Here is a 27,188-nt window from a genome sequence, read left to right as displayed (position 1 = left end):
TTTTGGTTTACCTCATGGCTTTTTCCTTTTTCTCCTCTGTTGTCTCTACCTCCTCTCTCAGCTTCACTTGTTGATATTCCTCAGGGCTCAGTCCTAACTTTTCTTTCTCCCTCCCTTCTTCCTTCCCTGCCATCCTCCCTCCCTCCTTTCCTTCCTTCCTTCTTCTGTCTACACTCTCCTCCTAGGTGATCTCATCACTCCCAATGTTTAATTCCATGGATATGCTAATGAGTTCCAAATTTGTAACTGCAGTTCATACTTCTCAGAGATCCATATTTACATATCCAACTGCCTATTTAATGTTCTTTACTTGAATGTATCAGAAACATCTCAAATTTAACATTTTTAACATTTTTGAAACAGAAATCTTCATTTCTGGTCCCCAAACTTACCTTTCCACCTCCGTATGTAAGCACCCAGCACCTGGAAACCAAACCAGGGAGTCATTCTTGATTCTCCACTTCTACACTCTCGGTACCCAACCTGTCAGTAAGTCCGATAGAGTCAAGCTGAGAAATCTGCCATGAGTCAGTCCATCCACTACCACACTCCAGGCCAGACCCCCATCACTTCTCACCTGATCCACTTCAATATCTCCCAACTGGCCTCTCTGCTTCTGCTTTTGTTCCCCTCCCAACTCAATTCATTCTCCACACGGCAGAAAAGTAAATTGTAACTTAATCAGATCAACATTGAACATAAATTAGATCATGCCAATCCCCCACTTAAAACTCCTTAATGGCTTTCCATTTCATCTGGAACAAAATACACTTTCTTTACTATAGACTGTTGGGCCCTGCATGATCTCGTCTCTGTCCATCTCTCCCCCTCATCTCACGCCAGGCTCTCCCTTCGCTCAGTGATTTCTAGCCATGCTAGTCTCCCCTTAGTTCCCCAAACACACCCAACTCTTTCTTGAGTCAGGGTCTTCGAATGCAGTGTTTTTCTTACGCACTGTAGTGCTTCTCTCTTTTACTCCTTTGCACTTAAGTTTAAATGCCACATCTTCAAGAGGCCTTCTCCAAGAACCCAACTTAAAAACAGTTTTCCCCACACGCTTTCATTACTTTCTACCTTAGCTGTTTCTTTGTTCCTTTATTAAACTTGTCATAATATTTATTTTTTTCTGTTGAAAAGTTTCTGATGAAATTTCTGTTTCATCTGTATCCGTCAGTAAAATGTGAGCCCCGTGAAGGCAAGAATGGACCCTACCTCTCTGGTTCCCCATTGTATTCTCACTGCTTAGCACAATGGGAATGAATGAATGAATGAAGCATTAGAATCTCAATAATATTATCAAGAGTTTTCATAATCCTTTTCCTCAAATTATGATTTGATTTTAAGACTTTGGACACACTTGAGACATCTATTCCTGTGGAAACTTCTCAATAGCCATCTTTGGTAGATTAGTCCCTTCTAGTCTACACTCACCTGTGCAAGAATTAGACACCCTCCACATGGACTGAAGTTGAAATTATGTGTGTCTAATTTGACTTCTTCATGACAACAATGTTCCCAAATAGCTTTTTGTAGAGATAAACATCAACACAACATTTAATTAACTTAAATAGTGTAACTATATAATTCATTGTCTAAACCAGGATACTTCTGAGAGTGAAAAGGTACACTTTAAATGAGTCAAGGACAAGAAGCATAAATTAGGAGTGTGGCAGGCAAACCAGGACAAGATGCTCTAACACTAGAAGACATCTTCATTCACTGTGTGGTTCAAATGTTCCTGGAGCTTGCAAGGAAACAAGCTAATATAATCAAACTATACTCAGATGATATGGACTAATATCCTACTCCACAAAATTCTTACCTTTTTCTCCATAATTATGATTTATTTTGTATGATAGCAAATTAGCAGGTAAGGGAACACATTTATAAATATGTGGGAATCCAGAAGGGTTTCTTTTGGGAGAGTTTGAGGAGATATTCAAAGGAGATTTACAATCTCTTGATAGTGGACTTTTTGATAAATCAATAATAAAAATAATAGTTCCTGTTTACTGCACCCTTCTCATAGGCCATGTCAAACGTACGATGCACTGCACGTTTCTAACTGAAGGCCTCCTCGGAACAACGCCAGAGAAGACTTAGTGTTAACCTCCTCATTTGATGTGTAAGGAGACCGAGTTTCAGAGGTTTACACAAATTGCCCAAGATCACAAAACAGTGGGCAGCAGAGCAGGGCTCACCCCAGACAGCCCCTTTCCAGAGCCCGCATTCTTTGCCATCGTTTGCCTCTTGGACCGTCTGTACTCCTGACTTCTTTTTCTTGTTGCAGTTCAGATGCCAGGCTCTGCTCCCATCCACACTGGGCTGCTCCTCTTCCGTCTGGGCAATGCTCTGCTCTGTGCTGTGATGAAGCACTAACAAGGGTATTTCTGGCAGAGTCCTCAGGGATCGCCATGGGCTGAGGGCTGCCTGTCTTGTACCTGCTGAGAGGAAATCAGTGTTACAGCTGAAAGGGATCTTGAATATCCCACTGCCCTTTCCCCTTATTTTATACATGAGAAAAATCAGAGACGTAAATTGACTTGCCCAAGGTGACACAGCCTTGTAGTTAAAAGCCAGAAGAAGGACCCAGGCCTCCTGATTCTCAGTCCAGTATACGGTGGTGTAGAGATATTATTCAGAATACAGTATCTCTAGAAAAATGTTACCATGTAAATACTTTATAGACTTAAAGTGAATAATATATATTTAGAAAAACAATGTAAATATTTTATAGACTGTGGCACAGCTGTCAAGTTTGGAATCTATGGTTCCAAAGCAAGGCTGCACACATGTGGGATAATACAATACACTGGGGTCTGGACAGCCATCTCTCAATCGTGTCTGCATTTTCCTAGAGCAGCAGGATTCAGACTGCATGGCCAGCTGCCTCCCCACCCCTCACGGTCCCATTGTACAACCGCCAATGGAGCACAGCCCGCGGGAGGGGGGTTGAGCAAAGAGAGCGCCCCTCCCTAGGGGATTTGCAATTCCACCAGAGAGTGAAGCTCTGGCAACCTCGAAAGACCCAGGCTAGAAAAACACCAGAGATGGCCAGACCTCCCAGGCCACTCTAGGGTGCTGTGGCCACACTGCTGACCAGCTAGAAGCCATTCCTTCAGCTCAGTGCAAAGGTGAGGGTAACCACACTGCGACATTAGAGAATGGGAGTGTGCTTCACCCCACAGCTTGGAACTGCTTGGAATATTCTTACTACGGAAGAAATTCCTTCTCCTGATTCTTCCTTTACCAGCTCTTTCTCCCTTGTTGCTACTGCACTGGCCATTTCTCTGTTAGTTATCATGTTGGATGGCAGTGGCAAGCAGGCACAGAGAAGTTGACCTTCAAGAAAGAAAACAGTACTTTATTGCCATGACTAAGTCTGGGCTGATTCTGCCCTATGGTAAAATGTGTATCCAAAAGTATTGGCAAAAACCTCTAATAACTGACAACCAGGCTGGCCCGCCCCAAGGACTGGCCCTTCACCTTAGCTCATCCTTGGCGTCTCCTTAGCCCCACCCATTAGCTCCTCATCTTTTAACCTTTAAAAGGATGCTCCTGGGGCGGGGGGACCTGCCCAGCTCCTGGCTCTACATCTTCTGCTCTCAGCTGGAGTCCTTGACTGTTCTGTTAAAAAAGACCAGCCCAACCTACCATTAATTCAATAAAAGTTAAATTAAAAAAAAAAAAAGACCAGTCCATCCCAGGCTGTGAAACAAGCTGGTCCCTTCTCAGCAGACCTGGGAATCCCAGGTCAGTACACAGAGCTCAATGACAGATGAGCCCATCATGCTGTTAATCCCTGCGCTCTAACCCCGGTTCCCACTGGTGGCTTGGCTCTTGCCCTATTCCTCACACCAAAGTCTTCCCTCCCACCTCCACTCTAGGAGCCAGACCCCTGTCTTAATCCTCACAGCTGGGTTTTTCTTGATAACCAACCATCAGGAACAGGTTTAGGAACTTTTAGAGGAATTTTAGAATTTTAAGCACTCTAAATACTGTATAATCTCTTCCCTTCTGTATTAGTCAGGGTTCTCCAGAGAAACAGAACCAATGGATATATATAGATGTACATAAGAGGAGATTTGTTATAGGAATTGGTTCACACAATATGAAAGCCAAGAAGTCCCACAATGTGCTCTCTGCAAGCTGGAGACCCAGGAAAGCTGGCAGTGTAGTTCACTCTGAGTCTGGAGGCCTGAGAACCAGGAGCACCCATGTCAAAAGGCAGGAGAAAATGAATATTTCAGCTCAATCAAGGAGATCAAATTCACCCTTCCTTCACCTTTTTGTTCTTTTCAGGCCCTCAACGGATTGGATGGTGTTACTCAGTCTACTGATTCAAATGCTAATCTCTTCCAGAAATAATGTTTTACCAGCTATCTGGGCATCCCAGTCAAGTTGACACATAAAAAGATCCATCACAACATCCTTCCCTCCTACCTCACCTAATGTAAACTTCAAAATTAAAAAATACTATATCATAAAATAAAGCTTTGGAAATGACAGAAAATTCACAGGTATGCTGATATTGAAATACCTTCTTCCTAGGTTGTCTTTCTCTCTCTGTGTGTTTGTGTGTGCGTGTGCTCTTGTTTTGCTGAGGCCAAGACTGGAGCCCAGCCTCATTGGTCCCCACTTCTTAATCTTCAGTCTTACTCCTAAAACCCAGAAACAAGGTCAATATGACAGTGACAACTTGCATGCCTCCCGATCTGCCTCTCTGTGACAGCAATCAAGCTGTTCAAAAAGTATGCTTCCCTTCCGTAGTACACACTTGTGACTAGAAGGTAGTTGTCTAGCCAAGGACCATATTTCTCAACCACCCTGGCATCTAGCTGTGACTATGTGACTAGTTCTTCCAAATAAAATATGTACAGAAACTCCACGTGCTCCTTCAGGCAAAGGCTTTTAAAAAACAGATGCACTTTCTCTGCTCTTTCTTCTTTCTCTGGCAAGATGAAGATATCCTTGGGGGGTAATAGATCCATACGTGGAAGGAATCCTGGACCCCAAATCACCACATGTGGAAAAGCTGTCACCTTGCTCTGTGATATGAGTGAGATATGAACTTCTACTGTGTTTGAGCCATTACATATTTGAGGGTGTGTTTGTTACAGCATGTTAGCCTACCCTTACATGTGTGAAACCTGCTCCCATGACTTGCTTTTAGATGCCTCATTACTTTGCTCCACAGCGATGGCTTCTCAGGGTGTTGCACAAACAGTTACTATCTTTGGAATCAGGCAAATCTGTCCAAAGGATTTGCTACTTCTAAGTTCCGAGTGAGTAAATCTCTTAACCTCTATGAATCTAGTTTTTACATCTCAAAATGGGTGTAATGGTATCCGTTTAAGTGAATAACAAATAAGATAGAGCATACAGCTAGCCTATCAAAATGCCTGTGTGAGAGATATGCAGCAAATGATTCCTTCCTCCCTCTTCTCATCAGTCACCCACTTTAAATGAAGCTAAACCCCAAAACACCCACTGTCTCCCTAGAAAACCACCTATTGCTGTCAGATTATTTGTCTCCCTTTGTCTGGTGAAACTTGTTTTCCTCAGTTTCAGTTAACACAGGAATTAATACACTGAGAGATGAAAAATAATGTTCTCCATGATCCACCAAATGTCTTTCTAAGAATTTGGGTGACATCAGGGCTCTCATCTGAGAAGACAGAATTAAGAATGGATCTGCCTCAGGTAGGCGGCACAGAGCTGGGGAGAATGGGAAACATTTGTGATGGCACCTCAGTGCCATGCGAGAAAGACTGCCACAACCGAGTTCTTTTCCTGTGTAACTGGTGTCACTTACTTTAACTTGGGATGCAAAAACCTTCCCATTTTCCCAATTAGTTGTTGAAAATCCCACTGCCCTTTGAAAAAGAAGTTTGTATCTCTCTCTTGAGGATAGAAACTTCCCCCTGTTGAATGGCCAAAGGGAATTACTCAGTGCAAAGGAAAGGCAGAACAGTTTCCAAATGAGGAACAGGGAGAATTGAAAGCCTGACCAGGCTTCCAATGACATTGCTTTTTACCACCACATGGTGTGTTGCTGTTGATGATGGGCCTGCACTGTGCCACAAAACATCCATTCCTTATGCAGGATAGCCTTATCAGCCCAGACACCTGTACCGGAAACCCAAGCAGCATCACACTCTTTGGAAAAATACTCCACAAAGAGTATCTAAGTCAATAGAAAATTCTGGCCTCAGCCTTATACTATTCCAAAACCAACCCACTCTCACAAGAAGAAGAAGGATGAGGAGGAAGAAGAGGAGGAGAAGGAGAGGAAAGATGAGATGGAAGAGGAGGGAAAGGGGGAGATAGAAGGGAAAAGGAGAGAGAGGAGGAGGGGAGGAGACGGAAGAGACAGAGGGTATCAAGTTTGTGGGGAAGAGATGTCTCTACATGGGACACTCTGTCTCATCTTTAGGGATAGAGGCAGCTTCTTACATATGCTATTCTATTTTTTAGCATTCTTTTTAACCTCTCATTAACCGATCTTGCATAACTCAAATCCCATTAATAATTCTTGATATTGAACTTTCACCATTCATATTACTGTATGGTTTCTGTCTCCTGATTGGACCCTGACTTTATATGAAATTGGTTCCAGGAGATAGACCTGAAAAGACGGGACTTGGGTATTTGTTTGGTCATGCTCTTTGGTTTGAGTGCAGTACTGAGCTCCTTGCCAAGGGAAATTGGATGCTAGTAAACCATGCCATGCAATGGCACCATAATTAGTCAAAAAAACACCTATGGTTGATTGTGATCATGTGTCAACTAAAGCAAACACCTAGGGAGCCCAAGTGGCTGCTGCACTTGACCATTACAGCAGTAATGATGACTACAAGGACTGTGGTACGGGACGGATTTTTTTAAGTGTACTTGAGCACTTACAGAAAGAAAATGCCAAGCTCAGATCCTTTAACTCCCAGTTCAAGTCACAATCTGAGAACCAGAAGGCCTTCATGACATAGCCTTTGTAGCCACAGGGCTGATATTGCTGAAAGTCAAACACAAATTTAATTGTTCAGGTTACTAAATGACAACAATAGTTGAGTTCACAATCTCACCATATATCTCATGTGAAGGTCAGGGCATCTTCTGGGAATGGAGGGGATCCTGAAACTTGGAATACAGACATCTGGTTGTACACAGATGAAACTGACAATCTTGAACCCCCAAGTCCCTAGATTCTTCTTCATCAGTGAAAGTAGCTCTCCTGCTGTTTGAGGAAACTAATCTTCCTTTGCTTCAAACTATGTAATAACCTCACCTGAGACAGATGAAAAAGGGTGCTCATTCTGTACAAAACCCATCACAACAACCCTCTGTTGCCATTAACCCCATGACTAAGATCAAAGCTCAGCAAAGAGACAGGTACACTGTGACCAATGAAAAGTTTACACACCAAAGGAATCACAAAAATATGCAAATGTACATGGACATGTGTGGAGAACATGCGTAGGAATAAAACATAAGTGTGTTTGACCAAGGAGGGTGGAATTTAGTATTAGCTGAGGCCAAATTCATTGAAATAGGTAAACATACTACAGATTCCAAATTTATTATGTTAGCTTGCGTAGCTGGAGGTAATAGTAAAGGTAAAAGTAAAAGTAAACATCTTACCTGTTTGGTTAACTGAAATGTGGAATCAACAGTGCCCTACAGTTGATCATATTGAGATTCCAAGAATAGCCCTAGCATGATGCTGAGGAGCAAATTCACAGGCATAGGGAGGTAGAAATGTTGGATTGGATTTATCATGCATACCTACCTCCAACTATGTTCCACGATAAGGCCAAGAAAACACCCCCTTCACTAACAACGAGAAGTACATTAGTAAGGGGGGCCGGCATCATTGAAAAGCTCTGTGGTTGTGCTTCTCTGTAGGCCACGTATGACTGCAGGGGATGCCATCACTGAGGTACGTTCCCAACTTCAATGAGATGAAATAGCAACTGCCAAAGACCCGGTGTGTGCATCTACCATGTAAGGGCTACAGGGACATACTAATAAGCAGAATGTTTTGTCCCACAACAATCTTTGGAAGTGGCTAATTGTCATGATGTCACCAAGAATGAAACAGATGGGCAGCCTACTAGGTTATTGCTAGGTCAAGATAACAGGAAAAATATCTAAGTCTGGTAAACCTGACCAAGATGCCACAGTGGTGGGTCACAGTCTTTCTTCCAGTTTACAGAACTAACTCAACTCACAGACTCAGAGCCCCTTATCTAAAGGAAAGGTTGAGTCTCCTTGAAGAAGGACCCTGTACCATTCCCACAGCATAGACAATAAATCTTCTTGCAAGCATTCTCCCAAGAGACCTGCTGCCGTTTACTAGAGCGACTGTGCACTGGGGGAAAGAAATGCCCAGACATTTCAGGGATTACTAGATATCAACTCTAACTTGATATTAGTTCTTGGGGACCCAAAATTCCACTGTGACCCACCAGTCCAAGTGGTCAGGTGATAGATGGAATCTTAGCTCAACTCTGACTTACAGTGGCCCAAGACGGTCCCCAGACTCACGGTGTGGTTATTTCCCCGGTTGCTGAATGTATAATTAGAATAAGCACATTTGTCAATGAGGAGAAACTCTACATTGGTTTTCTAACCCGTGGGGTGAGGCCGTAATGATAGGAAGGGCTAAGAGGAAGCCTTTGAAACTTTCCCTTCCTATCAGATAGTAAACCAGAGCAATACTGCATCCCGGGGGAAAGTGCAGAGACTAATACCACCATCAAAGACTTGAAGGCAGCAGAAGTCGTGAGGTACGGCGCATCCCAACAGCTTGGCCTGGGCAGAAGTCAGGGGAAACTTGGAGAACGCCTGTGGACTATTGTAGACTTAATCAGGCGGTGACTCCTTTGCAGCTGCTGTCCAACACATAGCATCTTTACGGGAACAAATCAACTCAGCCCCCGGTACCTAATATGCAGCTATTGGCCTTTTAATTTCTTCTCCTCAAGTGTCGCATGTGGTGTCTACTTTGAGATTGTGAGGATGAAAACAACAATCAAAGATAACAGAACAGGAAGATAAACAGAGCCAGGGTTCCTGATGATGTCACTGATCCATCACGTTAGCCCTGATCTGCCCGTCTCCTCGCCTTCATGCTGCATTAGACAAATAAATGCTACTTGTATATCGCTAAGATTTCTGTTACTTGAAGGTAAATGCAATTATAACTGGCAAAAAGCTTCAAGAACAGAGGGTGAAGAGAGATTCTCAAGACTGAAAGGAAGATGGCATGGCAATCTGTGGTCTTACCAGTACCGGAGACCCACACAGCCCCTTCACAGGGCTCCAGGAAGACAGAAGGACCTCTGCGGGAAGGCTTCCCCTGGACAAACAGACCCCAAAGTTGACAGAGATTCTTGGCTCAAGCTTAACACAGAAGCAGCTAAGCCATTTGCCCATAAGAGACCATGAAGCTTGAACAAGGAACATATTAGCCAGACACCAGATAGTTACCAAGCACTTAGCTGGCCAGTGTAGACTGAGGACCAGAAGGGCCCGCTGATGTTCTGCTCTTCCTGGGGCCCGTGGGGTTTTAAAGGGCCACTGTGGAGGAGGGAGGGAGCTCCCACTGGGGCAGAAGTTTCTGCCGGATGAGTAGGGTGAGGGCTGGAATTCAGAATTACAAAACTAAAGACATGTTATGTTTCTTACACAGCTGAACATTTGGAGTAAAAACTTATGCCTAGTATGCCCATAAAGTAAAAATACAAATGTCTATATATCTTTTTTGTTAACTTTCATCTCTGATAAAAACACTTCTAAAGTTTTCCTATTTGACATGATGAAGAAATCATTAAAATATAGTCCCCAGAATCCTAGAAATTGTTTTACATGGAGCATTTGAAACTAAATCTTATAGAAATTTTAACTTTTATAAAGATCTGTCCTACAGCCTTCCCATCCCCCATATTATGGGCTGAATTATGTCCCCCCAAAGTACGTTTGTTGAAGCCCTAACTTGCAGTATCTCAAAATGTGACTGTATTTGGAGATAGGGCCTTTAAAGAGATGATTGAATTAAAACGAAGCCCTTAGGGTGGGCTCCAATCCAATCTGACCAGTGTCTTTATAAGAAGAGGAAATTTGGATACCCAGGGACGCCAGGGGTGTGTGCACAGAGGAAAGTGTGAGGATACAGCAAGAAGGTGGCCATCTGCAAGCCCAGGAGAGAGGCTTCAGAAGAAACCAAACGTTGATCTTAGACTTCTAGCCTCCAGAACTGTGGGAAAATAAATTTCTTGGGTGTAAGACACCCAGTCTGTGGTATTTTGTTATGCCAGCCTGAGCAAAGTAACATACCACCACCACCACCCCCAATTTGCCCATCAGCATGAAATGCAAAGAGCTGCCACCAGGTGCTGGGACGAGTTCTGTTCATGAGGGTACTGTGTTGCTTACATTTTTATGAACACTCCACTCTTGACCTTGTAATAATTCTGAAATAAAGTATAACAGAATAACATCTTGTTTCCATGAATCAGTACAATTAAAATACGTATTAACACCAACACTACACACGCTTATTCAGAAGTTACTCACAGACCCTCAGGCATACGCTCTTATATTATGACTCTGCAGTAAATGCACAGGTGCCATTTCCCTCTGTGAGGAGCTGAGTAGATGTTCCACACATCTTGGCAGCTTCACCTTTCAGAGATCATCACTTCTTCCTCTTCCTCAGGTGAGTACTACCTTTCCTGGCCTCTAGAGTGTAGTCAACTTTTGGTTCTTATTCAACATTAACTAGCTTGTGGATTAACCATGGGAAAACAATTACAATTAGTAGATTAAGGAAAAAAATGTAACAATATAAATCAACAAAAATATCTACATTTTAGAAGTCAACTCTCTGAAACTATCTACCAAGATACAGGATCACAGCTACTGCAGCCAATTATAAACACTCACATCTGCTGGAAACCCACCTTTCCATCCGTGCGTGGGGAGGGAAGGGGTACATGGTCCAACCAGCAGAATCTTGGGAATTCTGGACAATTGTAAACTGACATGGGTACATAATCCCTTTCTTTCAATTTTTTGGGTGAACCAGGGGATTCTTAACTCTGCCTGCTCCTTACATTTTATGTTCTTTTAGTCTGAGATTAGAGAGGAAGAGGAGAGGTATGCTCTGCAGAGCAAAACTTGAATTTTGTTGCAAAAACCTGGGACCTGGAGCTTTTAATTTAGTGCTGGAACATGGAGGGACCAACCTTGCAGAGAATGAATGGGGAGGAAGAGCCATCGAAGGAGCCGACGTTCAGAAGGTGGGTAATTTACCTTCTGAGCTGTGTAGCTGGACTGTGATGCATGGGATCCTGGGTGTGAGACATCCAGCAATGACACCTGGTGAGGTCGTCCGGCGGAGGCGCTGAGTGATCGCTGCGGTGCTGGGTAGAGGCTGCTAGCAAAACCAAGATGAAGCTCGCCCAGACCCTCTGCTGGATGGCTTAGGAAGCAGAGGACTCTCTACGAAGTGACAAACGGATGCCACTTTATTCTAATGTTCAACAAAAGAAGAACTCCGCCAAGAAGCACACAATGATAACAGAGTATTTTGCCACTTTTCATCAAGCAATTTGTGTGATGTTTTGAGTCCCTTAAGTATTATAAGTATTATTCTTGCATTATGTTTATACTTTGATAGCATCTGCAGAACAGGAAATGTGTCCCTGAATATTAGATGTCATTTTAAGTAAATTGTTGTTCATTAAATCTGTTGTAGACACAGGTTTGCCTGGATTTGTTTTAGCTGCTGTTGGGGGTTATCCATAACTCCTTCCACCTCTCCTGCTCTCACCCTCTCGTGCACATCACCTCAAACGCCTGACAGCTGATGGCACATGGGTACATCTGATGACGGCGCCCTGACTTGGACTGAACCTTAGGGCTGAGCCACTTGGGCTCCAAACATCTCAAAACAGCAGCCAAGGGGCTGGCCTGGTGGCACAGTGGTTAAGTTAGTGCACTCCGCTTTGGAGACACAGCTTTCGCAGGTTTGGATCTCAGGCGTGGTCCTACCATCGCTCATCAAGCCATGCTCTGACAGCATCCCACGTAAAATAGAGGAAGACTGGCACAGATGTTAGCTCAACAACATTCTTCCTCAAGCAAAAGAGGAAGATTGGCAGTGGATGTTAGCTCAGGGCTAATCTTCCTCCAAAAAAACAAACAAAACAGCAGCAAAGTCCTTAGAAAGTCCCCAGGCCCCTTCTATGCTACGTGCCTTTATCTTTGTCTTTGGGAAGTGTATGCTGGCTCTGCCCTAAGTGATGAATATTGCTTCAGGAGAGGCTGGCTTTTCTCTGATGGATATGGCTGTTGATCTCACATGCACACACACACACACACACACACACACACACACAAATGACAATTCCTTATGCAGGATGCTTTGGCTTGATCTCCTCCACATTTTACTACTGTATTTGTCACTGAGACATCTACACATAGCTTATAATACCAGGTTTATAAGTGATTTGGGAGTAAACTCTGTGTTTAACCAAATGTACAAGCTTGCCTTTCTTTTGATCTCCCGTTTTTTTTCTTAAAACTTAGTTTTCTAGTTATCAAGCAAATTGGTGTGATTGTTAGAATGTTGAGATTAATACAATTAACAAACTTCCCGCAGTCCAGCTGTTCAAACATTACACTGCCTTGACCAAGACTCCTGGTCAGGTGGACCGCTAGGCCCTTGTGCTGCCTGATGGAGATCTCCATGATGGAGCCACACTGTACATGGACCACACAGCACAGCAACACCACTGTGCCTCCCTGTGAGACATCAGGGATTGGCTCTGAGAGGAGTACTGTGATAACTACACTAACTGGTTACCCAGACAGGATGCTCGGAGCCAACTCCCACCCAGCACCCATGGCTCAGGATGAGAATGCCTGCAAATGCCGTCCACCCCTAAGACACCCTGTCTGAGGAAGCCACAGTGCCAGGAACATAGGAATTATTGACCTGTGATCCCTGATATCAGGTGCCATATTGTTATAAATTTCCTGGACTCCATTGTAATGGGTTGTGAAAAGCCTGCTTTTCCAAGGTGGACCTTCTAACTTACACCCTTACATCTGTAGGCTCCCAAGGTCTGGCCAGCCCAGAGTGGGAGTTGGGTATGAACCGAGCTACAGATCTTTCTATGGTCTGTGTTCTGCTGATTGTTCACTGGACTGTGAGTTCCTTGAGTTCAAGGACTGAGCCTTACCCATCTTTGGATTCAGGCACTGCTGCAGTATTTGGCGCATAGTAGATTCTCAATAAATATTTGTACAAATTCAACAGTGACCCTCTTGGCAAGAGCTTTATACCTGGATAATGTGGCTCGCAAAGATATTAGAAGCTTTGATTTCCGTGACATGTAGCAATATATTATCATATCAGTTTCAATTCAACATTTATTACACTCAATTTTGTGTGTTAGAACCTGGGTATAAAATATGATTAAAATTTGCTCTCGTCCTAAAAGCTACAACTCATTAGAGGAATGGGTCATCTTAGCAGATCAGTTGCACGAACTTCGTATGAAGCGCTGAGATATGCTTACAGCAATTTTGAGGAGCATGGACGAGGGACACTTAGCATTTTAGGTCACATAAATGTCATTTGGGAGAGTCAGGAGGTGCTTGTGATGTGCTTCTTTGTGGGTATCATTTGCACAAAGATCCCACAATGTGTTGTCAAAACTCCCCAAATTCTAGCTTGGAAACAATAGCAACAGCTAATATTCCCTGAGCTCTTTCTCTGTGCCAGGCACACCGTGCTAGGCTGCTCTGAATGCATGTGTTACTAACCTCAGAGAATCCCTGGCAGGGAGGCACTTTACTGTTTTCGTTTTATAAATGGAGAGAAGGGAACAGAGGGATTAAGTAAGATGCCCAGGGTTGCACAGCTAGCAAGTGGCTGAGCTGGAATTTAAATTTAGAGACTCTGACTCCAGTACCCATGTGCTCAGTCCTACTAAGAGAAACTCCTACACAGCTCTGCAATATCCTGGAATATTCCAGCAATGTCTTTACTAGGCTTTTTATTTCATTCACAAAATTTGCATTATTGAGTGATGATTTATCAAACTGAATTCCAATAATCTCATGTATTTAATGTGGTAGAAGAAGCAGGAATATGGGAAGATGTGACTGTGGTAGGTCCTACAAACTGCCCTCAGCAAGTAGCTGTCTATCCAGGTCCCCAGCTCCCTGGGCTTCTGTTTCCTTCAGGAATAAATAAGAGTCCCCTTCTCAGCTTAAGAACCACAGGGATGGGGGACAAATATAAAACTCATCCAAATTAGCCACAAATATGGGTCTGTTTCGGGACCAAGACCTGGTCTGTATTCAACTGCATGCGGGCAATCCTCAAGAGTGGATTCACCCAACTGTGGGCGTTTGGCTTTCAACAGGTATCTCATTGTTGGTGCTAGATATTTAGCCGGGGGGGGGGGGGGGGTGGCGGGGGGAGGGGCAGATTCTCGACAAAACCATTCCTCATTGCAAGGGTCAGCAAACTTTTCTGTAAAGGGCCACATAGTAAATATTTTAGGATGCGTGGGCGGTGTGGTCTCTGTCACAGCTACTGAGCTTTGCTGTTGTAGAGCAGAAGTGGCTATAGACAATATGTAAACAATTGAGCATGGCTGGGTTCCAACAAAAATTCACTTACGGATACTATAATTTGAAAATCAGAAAATTTCCAGGTGTGTTGAATTCTTCTTCTTTTGGTTTTTCCCAACCACTTAAAAATGTAAAACTATTCTTGGCCAGACAAAACCATCCTGAGCTACCAGAATACCAGCAACTGATTAGGATCCACAGGCGCCCCCCCTGCTCAGCTCTCTGCAGGGCCATATAGCCCACTCCAAGCACAATGTTTGGAACATGAGGCTTGCTGGGGGAGGGGAGTTTATTGATCACTCTCCTTCCTGTGCTGCAGCGAGCGTCTCGTTGCAGGGGGCACATCCTGGACTGAGCTGAGCAGGTGAGAGTTCCCAGGAGGAAGAAACACTCTTTCCCCCCTGTTCTTGTACTCAGTATCCCCGACAGTATGAATCACAGGGTTGCTCATCTGTCAGACTAGGTCTCCAGGAATCGTGGATGATATTAACGAGCATCTTTACAAAAGCTCTCTGTGCTGTGTGCCAAAAAATAATCCACACCCTGACAATAGCAATTAACGATAAACGTTCTCTCTCTTTGCTTTTAAAAGATTGGTGTTTGAAACAGATGTGTGTTTTATAGATTAGTTACCTTTTGCTAAAAAAAAAAAAAAACGAGTGGATGGGGGTGATCTATATGGTGATCTCGAGTTTTCACTCATTCCCTTTGAGAATTCCAGCCACATATTCTTGTTAGAGTGGAGCAGGGGGAGGCTTCCTGCTTCTCCTCTCGTAGTAAGTGGCAAAGAGACAAGATTCAAAAGCATTACAGAGAGGCTAGCAACTCTCTCACTGCCCACCCACAGTCCCACCCTTGCCAGTTTAGCGCATGAAACGGTCTGACTTTCAGCTACCGGGACTAGCATCTCCTTGTCTGAGGGTTTTCCAGGGAAACCCTGGTGCTGAGCCATTTTGTCCACCCGTGTAGCGGACTAGAAATGCAGGAGAATAAAGGAACCCAGAAACAGTCCTCTACCACTGACTAGCAGAGACTGGTGTGTAAATCCTCCAACTTCCCCACCCCTTGGGTGGGATAACTCTGAGGCGAATGCTCTATATCAGCTCCCAGGGTTCAGCTTCCATTGCCCTGGGGGGTAACCATTTGGTAATGCTCCCTCATTGGGTGCCTTCCCTTCCTAAGTCCCTTCCCTACTCCCCTATTGGTGTTTCCTTCGTCTCCCCAATAAATTACCTGCACTCAAATTCTTGAATCAGGGTCTGTTTCTGGGAGACTCAATCTGAGATAGATGCTAACACTAAAACTGGCCTGCTTGGTCAGGTGTGGTCAAGGGCAGTGGTTTCCTTAGTGCACTTCATGGCATCCTGACATACCAAGGGAAGGACAATCAAGCAAATTCCAGTTGTCCAGAAGACTTGCTCTGTGATTTCCAGAGAAGGATGAACACTTTTTGCAAAACCCACAAGGCCCAGCACAATCTGGGCCTCCATTACCTCTTGACCTCACCTGCTACTACTTCCCACTTGGATGGCTGCATTCCAGACACTCTGCCTTCTTTGCTATTCCTGGAATGTGCCTGGCACACTCCTGCCTCAGGGCCTTTGTTCTTGCTGTTCCTCTGACTGGAACACTCCTCCCAGATGTCAGCATGGCTAACTCCCTTACCTCCTTCCAAATGGCTTTGTTCTAATGTCATTCTCTCGCTGAGACCTTTCTTGACTACCCATGTGACATTACCACCATCCCACCCCACCCCTACTACCCGCTACCTCCCTGCTCCACTTTATTTTTCTCCATAGCACTTACCATCTTCCAGCATGGCCAGGCCTTGTCACATGGAACTTTGCTGGGCAGTGAGAAGAGCTTGTCTTCAGCTAGGTTACAATTGGCCTCTTCAAAAATTTTTTCACCAATTCTGTATTATTTTTGCTTCAGAATTTGGTTTGTTTAGCTGAGTAAATTTATACACAGAAATTACCTTGAAATTGTCCTGGGAAGGCATCTTATAGTAAAGCTTAGACTCTAGTAGAGCTATTGATGTTGGTAACCTGTGTTTGAGTTCCAGCCACCGACCAGTGTGTAGTCTTGAGCAAGTTACTGACTCTCAGTTTCTGCATCTGTAAAATGGGAGCATGAATGCCCACTCTGCAAGATTTGTGAAGATTAAATGAGATAGGTTAGGTAAAGTGTACCTAGCAAGTTGGCACATGGCAGGACTTCACTGTTTTTATTATTGTCCAGAATCATCTTGTAGAGGTGGCCCTGGCCCCTGAAGCTCAGCTATATCTTGGAGACCATCATAGGACTCAGCAGAGAGATCAAATCTCTTCTCAAATTCTAGAGTCCTCACAAGGCATTCTTTTACTCTCTAAAAGCCTATGTATTAGGCAGCCCCACACAATGGTTTCCCCCTATTCGGCACAACTCTTCTGGCCCAAATCTTCAGGAAGATTTGACAATGGCCTCACCCAATGACAAGGAGAGAAGAAGGTCTCCCAGGAAAAGGTTGGTTCTCCCGACCTAAAGCCACAGATGGAGAGCTTTCTTCGGCAACACCCTCACTTACAACCAGCAGGGCAGACCACTGTACTCAATGCAAAACACAAGTGTAGATCAATGCTCCTCATTTGAAAATGACACTCAAGACACTTGGGAAAGGCAACACGTGATGAATACCTCTCTAGCCAGACTATGCACATAACATCTCAACTATCCCACAGCTTGAAGGTCATGACATCAGGCACCATATCTCTTTGCTCACTAACCAGCTTGCTTGCACTGCGACGCTGCCTATTGTTTATAAAAGCTGCAGTCAAGTCAGATAGCTATGCTGGCCTGCTCCTCAGCTGACTCAGGAGCCCACAGTTGTTCTACTCTGCACAGAGCCAGGCCTTCAGGCATCCCTAAAGCATTTCTTCTGCCACCACGCTTAAGGCTCTCCCGTTTAGTAGCTGCTTGAGAATTCTGGTTACCTATTGTCTGCACTTATATAATTTACCTGTATATTGCTACACACACTGCTTGGAACTACTACACTGGGAATATATTTCAGATTCTTGTCATTTGTGACTTCCAGAAGGTGTTTAATCAGCCATCAGTTACAAAGTGCTGAGGTGCAGCAGAAGGAAGACTGGACAAAGTCGGAAAACCTGTCTTCCAGTCTCAGTTCTGCCACTGACTTTGTGTGACTTCACCAAGTCATTATACATCCCTGATTCTAACATTCCACCTGTTTATAGACCATCTTTCAATATGTGGTGCAATGACAGATATAGAAGAATAAGGCAAGATCTGTCCTCAAAAGCTTAACATCTGGTGGAGGATACAAGATCAATATGCTGGTGATGAACGGAATCATGCAAAAATCCATGGTTACACTTTGTGGTGTGGATACCTTTGAGCTGCCAGGTCTGAAGAGAGAAGAAGCTCAGAGGGCTGGAGCAGCCCGGGAAGATATCAGAGAACAGGTGGACTTGACATGGGTCTTAAAAGATGGACCAGACTTTTCATGGCAGAGAAGAGTAGGGATAACGTTCCAGCTGAGGCAGGAGTGAGTCTAATGAGCTCCAGACAGAGTGCATGAGGGCTAAGGATGCAGGGAACCCTAAGGCTGGACAGGAGGACTGTGGAGGACACTGCAGGTAGAGAAAGGAGTTTGTGTGACCAGCCTAGAGGTGATATGAAGTCATGAAGCCTTTGAATAATGAGGAGTCAAACAGCTGAAAGGGACCTTGTAGGCCATTATATCAAGGAGTTTCTGGCGTTTCAAGAACCAAAGTCCCCTATTTTTGCCAGTTTCTTCCTGTACCCACTCCTTCCTTACCCCCACCCCCACCCTCAGCCACCATGGAGCCATATGAAACACTGTGTATTTATTGTATTTATTTAGTAAAATTAATTTATTTTCACTCATCAGAAACACTGAGTTGTCCATTAGGGCTTCTGAAAAATTTGAGTTGACCAGTGTTTTTGCACCAAGATCATATAATTATAGCCAAAAATAAACAAACCTCTTGCTGTAGTGAGCCTACGTTGACTCAAGAAGGATACAGCTTACGTTTTTGAAATACAATAAGTGGTCCCGCATTGAGAATCAATGAGTTAAGTGAAACTCCTTATTCTGTAGATAAGAGAAGTGAAGACCAGATCTAGCCTTCCCCAAGACCTTTAAGAGATTTAGAACAAACCCAGGAGTATAGGAGCAGGGTGCCAGGACCCTGGTTCAGGGATTGTCAGCCCCAGTGGACGGGACGGGTGAGAACGCAGACAGGGAGGATTCCTGTAACAATGGTGGGAGGCTAAAAAAAGGCACACATTCAGACAAAAGCTGGCATCTGCGTTAGGATACAGTGAGGAGCAAATACATCCAAGGCATTTTGAAGAAAGGATCGAATGGACTTGGTAACTGGATTTGTGGTATGATGAGGAGGATGCATCTGTTACAGTTCTTTGTAAACCACAGACACTGACTCTGCCTGGCAAAAGACAAAAAACAGATGAAAACACACACACACACACACACACACACACTAATGAAGGGATCTGTGTAGCTCAGAGAACCTAGGGAGAAGCTGAAAAACCATGGGGACCTGGGAGTCTAGGATACAGGAACTGAGAGTCGGTTTCTTCAGGACCCTGCACGGGGATGACTCCAGTCCACTGTTCCAGTAATTCTGTCACTGTGCTTAATTCAAATTCCGAGTTTCCAGCCAGAGTAATTAAAACAATGATGCTCATCTTGGCCAAAGTCAGGGACCTGATGAATCACTTTTCTTTCTAAGCTAGACAACTTTCAAACTTCCAACTCTAGAATGCTATGAGTTAACAAGTTAGAGTTTTATCCTGTAATATTTCCTGTCTGTCAATTAACATAGAGTTTCAGGTTAGATTCTCCCAGAATCACACTCTGAGACAAGGATTTGAATGCAAGCGACTTATTTGGGAGGTGATCCAGGAGGCACTATAGGGGAGGAAGTGAGATGGAGACGGGAACAAAGTCAAGGCAGGTGTTGTCTGTGAGCAGATTATCATTGTGAGCAGCAGGGGCTTAGCCCCACCAGGACCTCGGGGAGACTGTAGAGAACCCACCTCAGGGTTGTCCCATCTGAGGGTAAGGAGATTCGAGTATTTATCCACCAACTTTCTTCTGTCATTGGTGAGGACTGCTTCCAGGGGGACTAACTTCTGGCCTGCACCAGATGAGCTGAGCATGCTCCCAACTGGACAACACTCTGAGGCAGAGCTGCAGGAGCTGGCAGCAGAAAGCCATCGCCACGTAAGGGAACAGAGAACGCCAAGACAATATGAGCAGAGCATCAATGGCACCTACTATGCGAGTGTCTGTAAGACGCTCATTTCACAACATTTTCACCTTGGAGCCATAATAATTCTCCATCAGAGGAGCCCAATCAGAGGAACATCAGTGAGAATTTCACGAGCGATACTGCAGACCTCAGAAAGAGCCTAAGTCTGGGGCTGCCTTCTCCACCATGTTCCTGCTCAACTTCTCGATTTTTCAGTTGCTTGCTTTCTGTGACTTCTTGTTTGTTTCACTCCTGAAGCCAATGCTCCCTTTCTAAATGGCATTTTAACACCACTGTCCCCAGATAGCTATGGTGCTTCCCTCTGCTGGAACGTGCAGGGTAGATGAGTGGAAAAGTGTTGCAACTTAAATTAGAAGCGTGAAAACAACACTGGGAAATTCCATCTGAGGCTGTGTCTCTTGCTTTGCAGAAAAATCACCCTTCAGGAGAATTGATGCTCATTTTGGCAAACTGGTGGTAGAAAAGGTTTCGCTCTGATTCTGTATTCACTGCCTTTGGAAGGTCTCAGATGGCATCTTGACCCTGCTCTATGAATCTCAAACCAAGAGTAACTGTGATGAGGTAAACCACAGGGTGTAATATTTGTGTCATGACAGATCCAGGTGCCCCGGAGCAAACCATTACCTGTCTCGAGCGGCCCGTTAGTTCATCATTCCAGTCTACCAGCCGGGCCCTGCCCTGCTGCTCCCAAGTCACTTACTTCAGCTCTCATTTCAGCTCGGATCATAATGGGGACACAGCTACAGAATATTCTCTGGACATTCCATATGTATTAGTTATTGTTATCCAGTGACATAGTTGTGTATATTTTTAACACCCACTTATCTATCTCAGATAAACTGAGAGAGGTTGGTGACGGCCTCCCCAAAGTTATTTCCTCCTCATCTGCCTCCATTTCCTTGCCTGGGTAAGTGCTCTTCGATATCTACTTTATACCATTATATACATGAGATAAAGCAGGAAAGTGAACTAAAGCCAGTATTTATATCTTCCATTTATTTCATATTCAACATACAAGAATTTAAAAAGTGATTGAAGCTATAGCCCAAAACATAATATATTTAAGTAATTACCATACTATTTTAAAATTCCTTTATTATTTAATAAAACCCTTTATTACGAGCCTCACTAGCTTACCTGCGACATGCATCCCTTCTAAATTACCTGTATTTCCTACACGTCCTGGTCCAGACATTTCACCCCAGGGATGCAACTACATTCTATTCCCCACATACTTTGCCTGCATGTTACCTAAGTCTTTAACTAAGTCATTCCCTCCAACTTGAATGCCTGCTCTCAAGGTGTCTCCTTAGTGTGGCTTCCCTGCCTCCACCACTTTCTATTTCAGTCTAGGTAGACAGCACGGAAGAGAGTTGAAGACAGGCATTAGAGTTAGGTTGAATCAGGTTAGACAGCACCAGGTTTAAGATACAGCTTTGCTCTTTATTAGCTGCGTGACCTTAACCTAGTGACTTAAGACTCTGAGCCTCAGTTTTTCCACCTATAAAATGAACCCAAGCTACCCAATTCCTAGTATCATTTATTTCCCACCTCCTATGCTCCATGCCAGTCCAAAGGAGTTCTAGTGTTTTTCCTCCTTGGCATCAAATCAAAGATTCCACTTATTTGAATTGTGAATATAAGTGAAAAATAAACATCATAAATTATGTGCTCTCCCAGTCATCACCTTACTTGAGAGCAGATTTGTATACTTTCTGCTAAAGAAAATCAATTCTCCAAAACAAATATTCGTCTTCCTAATGATCTTATGCCTTGTCTTTACTCACTCCAGAAATCCCAATAAATTGATGGCTAAGGAATAAAAAGTTATAAAACTTACAAGGATTATATATGTTTCAACTGGTCAGAGCTAGTCCAGACTATAAGAGGTTAAGCATCTACGAGCAATACTAGGAAAACCTGGATAGGTCAGGATGCTCATTAGTCCACCACACAGCAGAGGCAAGGAGGAAAGGACTGGTTTGTTCTGGAAACTCTTGCTTTCCACAGATCCACCAAGCCAAGGGGAAGGTAACCACTGTTGTGGGTGGCAATAGCATGGTAATGAACATAGCCTTTGACACTGACCCCAAGTTTGTGGAACAGCTGAGTTCAGGAGCCCCTCCGGGTTCCTTCTTCCCTCTAGCAGAGATAAAGCTGGCTTCTGGGTTTTCCTTGGAGACCACTAAGGTCTTCAGAGCAGCCATTGCATTACTCGTCATTATTCCTCACAGTGGCCCTTATCTATAGTCAGAGATACAACAATTACTGCCATTTATTAAGGCTCTATTGGGTGCCACAAGCTGGACAGGTGCTTACGTGGAATTATGATTCTCATCATTTTCACATCATGGCCTACATAGAAATTGATAATATTTTTATAGCATATTAGTATAAATGGATGAGGCTGCCTGGGCTGGAGGTAACTAGCTTAGTGCTCCAGCCCCTATAGACAGGAACTCTGAGGGCTGAGGAACCAATATCTCAACTCACCTTGATCCTTTTTACACTATAAAAGTATGTCCTGGCTTTGATAGGTTGTTTCATTTACTCCTCACAATAATACTCAGAGGTAAATATTGTCCATTGGTTGGTTCACAAGTTTACGTACTTAGGGAACGGTAAAGCCAGGATTTGAATCTGGTCTGTTTGATCCCATGCTACCTCTTCTCTATCATGGATCAACCTGCTTTTATAGCTGCTGGTGCTGACTTTTTCAGTCTTGGAGATGTGGATGGTGGTCTTGCTAAAATGAGGGAGGACCTGCGTTCTAAGGGTCAGGCTGGCACCTGGGTTAAGCATCAGGGAGAGATGTTCCAATGTGTTTTCACATGTCGATCTGAAAAGATCAGCCCTACGGTCCTACAAGGAAGTCTGTAGAGAAGGGAAAGTTGACCATTTAAGGTGGTATTTGTCCAAAGGGGTAGACACCAAGGAAAGCTACAGGTAAAGGTCACCAAGGAAAAGCAACAGAGATCAGAATGAACTGAGAGTCAAAGAACCAGGTGAAAGGTGGGGACTGACACAATTCCCTGAGCCAGGGATTCTCAAACTTGAAGCCATCACGGCTTGTCCCCTACCCAGAATGTCAGATTCAGTAGATCCAAGGCAGGGATGATAACCTGTACTTCTAACAAGCTCCCTGAAGATGCCATTGCCATTGGTCAGGGACAATTACCTTAGCCAAAAAGTAAATGTGGCTGCTTTGTATGGAAGGCTGCAGTCTTGTCAGGGGCAGAAAGGGAACAGATGAAAGGACAGAGGTCTCAAAGTTTACAATTCTTTGTCCCCAGCCAGTTATGCTGCCCTAACTATATACTCAAGTTAAGCTCAGAAGTGATTAGAGTGACTTCATCTAACACACCAAAGCAACACGCACTGTCACCTGTCAATCAGCATCCCAGCATCCCAGGCATCATAACCACGTCCTAGCTCAGGGTGACTGAAAGAAACATGTACTGTAAAATCTTGCAGCCATTGGTGTGTTTAACCTTTGAAGTTTTTACCAATAACTCGATATTCTTCTAGGTCGATAATTTTTTTAAACCAAAGCATAGAAATACAGTTTTAATTGGCAAAAAAAAGTAATGGACCTCATCTCCATTCTCCCTCAGTCAGCTAAAAAGAGAATATCAGATATTAAATCCTTTTATTTGAGTTCTGGGATTATTCATGCAATGACATCATTACAATGATGTAGGATGCTGAGTCTTTTAAGGGCACCTCTGCCTTAGCTATAATTTCTTTCCTCCTTGTATCTTGAGCACAGCTAACACAATTAACTGGGCACCAATTGGTGTCCCCTAAGCTATTTCAATCCCCATCTGGCTTTGTTCCCTGTTGGAGAGCTTGTCAAGGCCATCCATCTCTGAGTTTGAGTGAGCCTGTCTTCACTTACACTCCTTCTGAAGGAAATTGAGTTTCTTCCAGAACAGCTTTCTTGGTTATTTAGAAGAATGCAGGTAAGGCACAAGCAATCGCACGGTTATCCCTGAACTTTAAAGAAGCCATAGATTTCAAAAGAAAACAAATCTTTTAATCCTTTACATCTACTCTCCCTTTTACTAAATAACTGGCATTTAAAAGAAACTGTTATTGAACATGCCTTCTGAGTCCTTTTGTACGTGTAACAAGAACATTTCCTAAGAGATAAGGGCTCCTTTCTTTCCAGTAGATAGGTCCCATTGTGAGTATTTAAGAAAAAGTCATATTTAGTCAAAATAGGCAATTATTTTTATTTCTTCTAAAGATTTGTCCACCAAAAGCAAGTTCAAAATAATACCAAAATGCATTTGTAAGCACCATAGTCAGTTTCAGGCTTTGAGCACTCTGGTTAGAATGGGTATTTGAGGGAAAGTGGTCCAGATCGTGTCCTGGAGACATCACCCAGCAGCACCTGCGAGTGCACAGTGGAGCAAGGGATGAGGTTTGAAGGATTCCAACAGTGGCCTCAGCCATAACCAGTTAGTTGGTGCCAAGGGGAAAATTATATCATTAACAAAAGTGACTCCAACCCCCCCAAAATACTTATGAGGAACCTAAAAAGAAATACATAGGAGCCAATCAAGAAATTTGTAAAAGTTTACTGAGAAATATAAAGAAAGGTTTTATATAAGAATAAACATATAGGAGGTTGGCCCCATGGCCAAGGGGTTAAGTTTACGTGCTTCTCTTTGGCAGCCAAGGGTTTTGCTAGTTCGGATCCTGGGCACGGACCTAGCACCACTCATCAAGCCATGCTGAGGCTGTGTCCCACATAGCAGAACAAGAAGGACCTACAACTAGAATATACAGCTATGTACAGTGGTGGCGAGGTGCTTTGGGGAGAAGAACAAAAAAAATTGGCAATAGATGTTAGCTCAGGTGCCAATCTTTAAGAATAAATATATAACATTTCTAAGTGGAAAACTGAATGGAATAAAAATGCCAATACTTTTGTCTTTAATATTGTGATTCATAATAAGAAATAAGTATTTGGTCTTCATCCAGTTCTGGGCACAGAGCTCCTAAAATCCTTGGAATTTCCTAGGTGATAAGAGCAATAAAGGTGTCTTTTGTTAATCATAACAAACCCCTTTCAACCACACCTGAGTTTATGGTAATGAGGTGAGTTTTGGAAAGCCCCTAAGGATGGAGACTGGTTGCCAGGGTTAGAGGGTTGGAACTTTCAGCCTCACACCCCAACCTCCAGGGAGGGGAGAGGCTGGACGTTGAGTTAATTACTAGTGGCCAATGATTTAATCAAGCATGCTTATGTAATGAAGCCTCCATAAAAACCCAAAAGGATGGGGTTCGAAGAGCTTCCAGGTTGGTGAGCACATGGAGGTGCTGGGAGGGTGGCACATCCAAAGATGGTATGAAAGTTCCCCTTTCACACATACCTTGCCCTATATGTCTCTCTTCTATCTGGCAGTTCCTGAGTTGTATCCTTTTATAATACACTGGTGATCTAGTAAATAAACTGTTTTCCTGAGTTCTGTGAGCCACTCTAGCAAATTAAGCAAATCTGAGAAGAGAGTTATGGGAACTTCTGATTTATAGCCAGTCAGTCAGAAGCAAAGGTGACAACCTGGACTTGTGATTGGCATCTGAAGTGGGAGAGGGGCAGCCTTGTGGACTGAGCCTTTAATCTGTGGGATCTGACACCATCTCCAGATACATAGTGGTAGAGCTGAGTTAAATTGTAGAACATCCAGCTGGTGTTGCAGAATTGCTTGGTGTGGGGAAAAACCCCACACATTTGGTGACCAGAGTATAGAAGTACTGAGAGCAGAGAGCAGAGGAGAAACATACAGGAATGTTTTTCCAAAACAAATATATACATTTAATGCAATTCTAATAAGAATTGCAACGAGATTGGTGGGTATATTATTCAGGGTTCTCCAGAGAAACAGAACCAACAGGATAAAAATAGAGATATACTGTAAGAGGAGATTAATTATAGGAATTGACTCATATGGTCATGGAAGCCAAGAAGTTCTGAGATGTACCGTCTGTAAGCTGGAGACTGAGGAAAGCTGGTGGTATAATTCTGACTGAATTTGAAGACCTGAGAACCAGGGGAGCTGATGGTGTTACGTCCCAGACTGAGTCTCAAGGCCCAAGGACCAGGAGCGCTGAAGGCCAAGGGCAGGAGAAAACAGCTGTCCCAGCTCAAGCAAAAACAGCAAATTCACCCTTCCTTTGCCTCTTTGTTCTATTCAGGCCCTCAATAGTTTGGATGATGCCCATTGATGAGATCAATCTTCTTTACTCAGTTTCCCAGTTCAAACGCTAATCTCTTCTGGAAACACCCTCACCAACACACTCAGAAATAATGTTTTACCAGCTATCTGGGCATTGTTTAGCTCAAACAAGTTGACACACAAAATTAGCTATATTAGTGAAATTTATGGGACAGAAGATCTGATAAAACCACCAAAAAATTCATTCAGAAAAATAGCTGAGATAATTGGAAAGTGAGAATTCAGCCTCATCCTATAGCAAATCTGTTAATGAAGTCACAACAATCTAAACTGTATGGAATTGATGCTAGAAACAGCAGACAGAAGAATGGAATTGTTTAGACAGCCCTAAAACCAAGGCCAGTGTAAGTAGATTTTTCAACAAACGGTGGTGTGAGAATTCGTTATTATAAAAAAAAAATTCAAATTTTATCCTTACATCACATCATACACCAAAATAAATTTCACTATGATACCATTAAAAAGAAAATGTAGCTGAGTATTTACTTTAAGATAAAGATTTGATACCAAAAAAGGGAATGAAATCAACAAAAATGGTAATCTTGATTATACACAAATTTTTAAAATTTTACAGGTCAAAAGTCACTCCTCACAATGGTGTCATGATTCCTAAAATTCCTTTCTTTGTTTTAGAACATGGTATTGAGAACCCAGGAATCTCTGTCAAAATGCAAAACCCTCAAGAGTTAGAGATGATATTCAGCAAGTATGCACCTTAGGGCAGTATCGGTTGTTAATACACTGAAGCATAAACAGCCACTACCCTGTGACCCCTCCAGTGCCTTCCCTTCACCACCTCAGCCACCCCATTCCTCCTACAAGATTCGTCCTGACCACCCCAAGGAGCCAGCCACCAGAGGAGCCACACCCGGCCAGAAAGAGTCATCAGGCTGTGGAGCCTCCTCCTGTGTCCATTCTGATCCGTCAGTGCCCGTGCCAAGTCAATTGTTACATCTTTAGAGTATCGCCC

General features: G+C 43.5%; 1 protein-coding gene across 1 annotated transcript in view; it reads right to left on the bottom strand.

Annotated features, from left to right (window-relative positions):
* Nucleotides 1-1,823: 1,823 nt before the first annotated feature.
* The window catches only part of LOC139077910 (uncharacterized), a 102,083-nt gene continuing 76,718 nt past the window's right edge, over nucleotides 1,824-27,188 (bottom strand). The window contains exons 5-9 of the mRNA XM_070587509.1: nucleotides 11,314-11,502; nucleotides 6,907-7,012; nucleotides 3,251-3,342; nucleotides 2,548-2,654; nucleotides 1,824-2,441 (exon numbers count right to left, since the gene is read on the bottom strand). Of these exons, the coding sequence (XP_070443610.1) occupies nucleotides 2,198-2,441; nucleotides 2,548-2,654; nucleotides 3,251-3,342; nucleotides 6,907-7,012; nucleotides 11,314-11,502 (738 nt within the window). The 3' untranslated portion in view covers nucleotides 1,824-2,197. The remainder of the gene's footprint in view (nucleotides 2,442-2,547; nucleotides 2,655-3,250; nucleotides 3,343-6,906; nucleotides 7,013-11,313; nucleotides 11,503-27,188) is intronic.

Source organism: Equus przewalskii, chromosome 20 (assembly GCF_037783145.1).
Source record: "Equus przewalskii isolate Varuska chromosome 20, EquPr2, whole genome shotgun sequence".
In the NCBI taxonomy this organism is placed as follows: Eukaryota; Metazoa; Chordata; class Mammalia; order Perissodactyla; family Equidae; genus Equus; species Equus przewalskii.
This window is presented reverse-complemented; position numbering and strand designations above follow the sequence as displayed.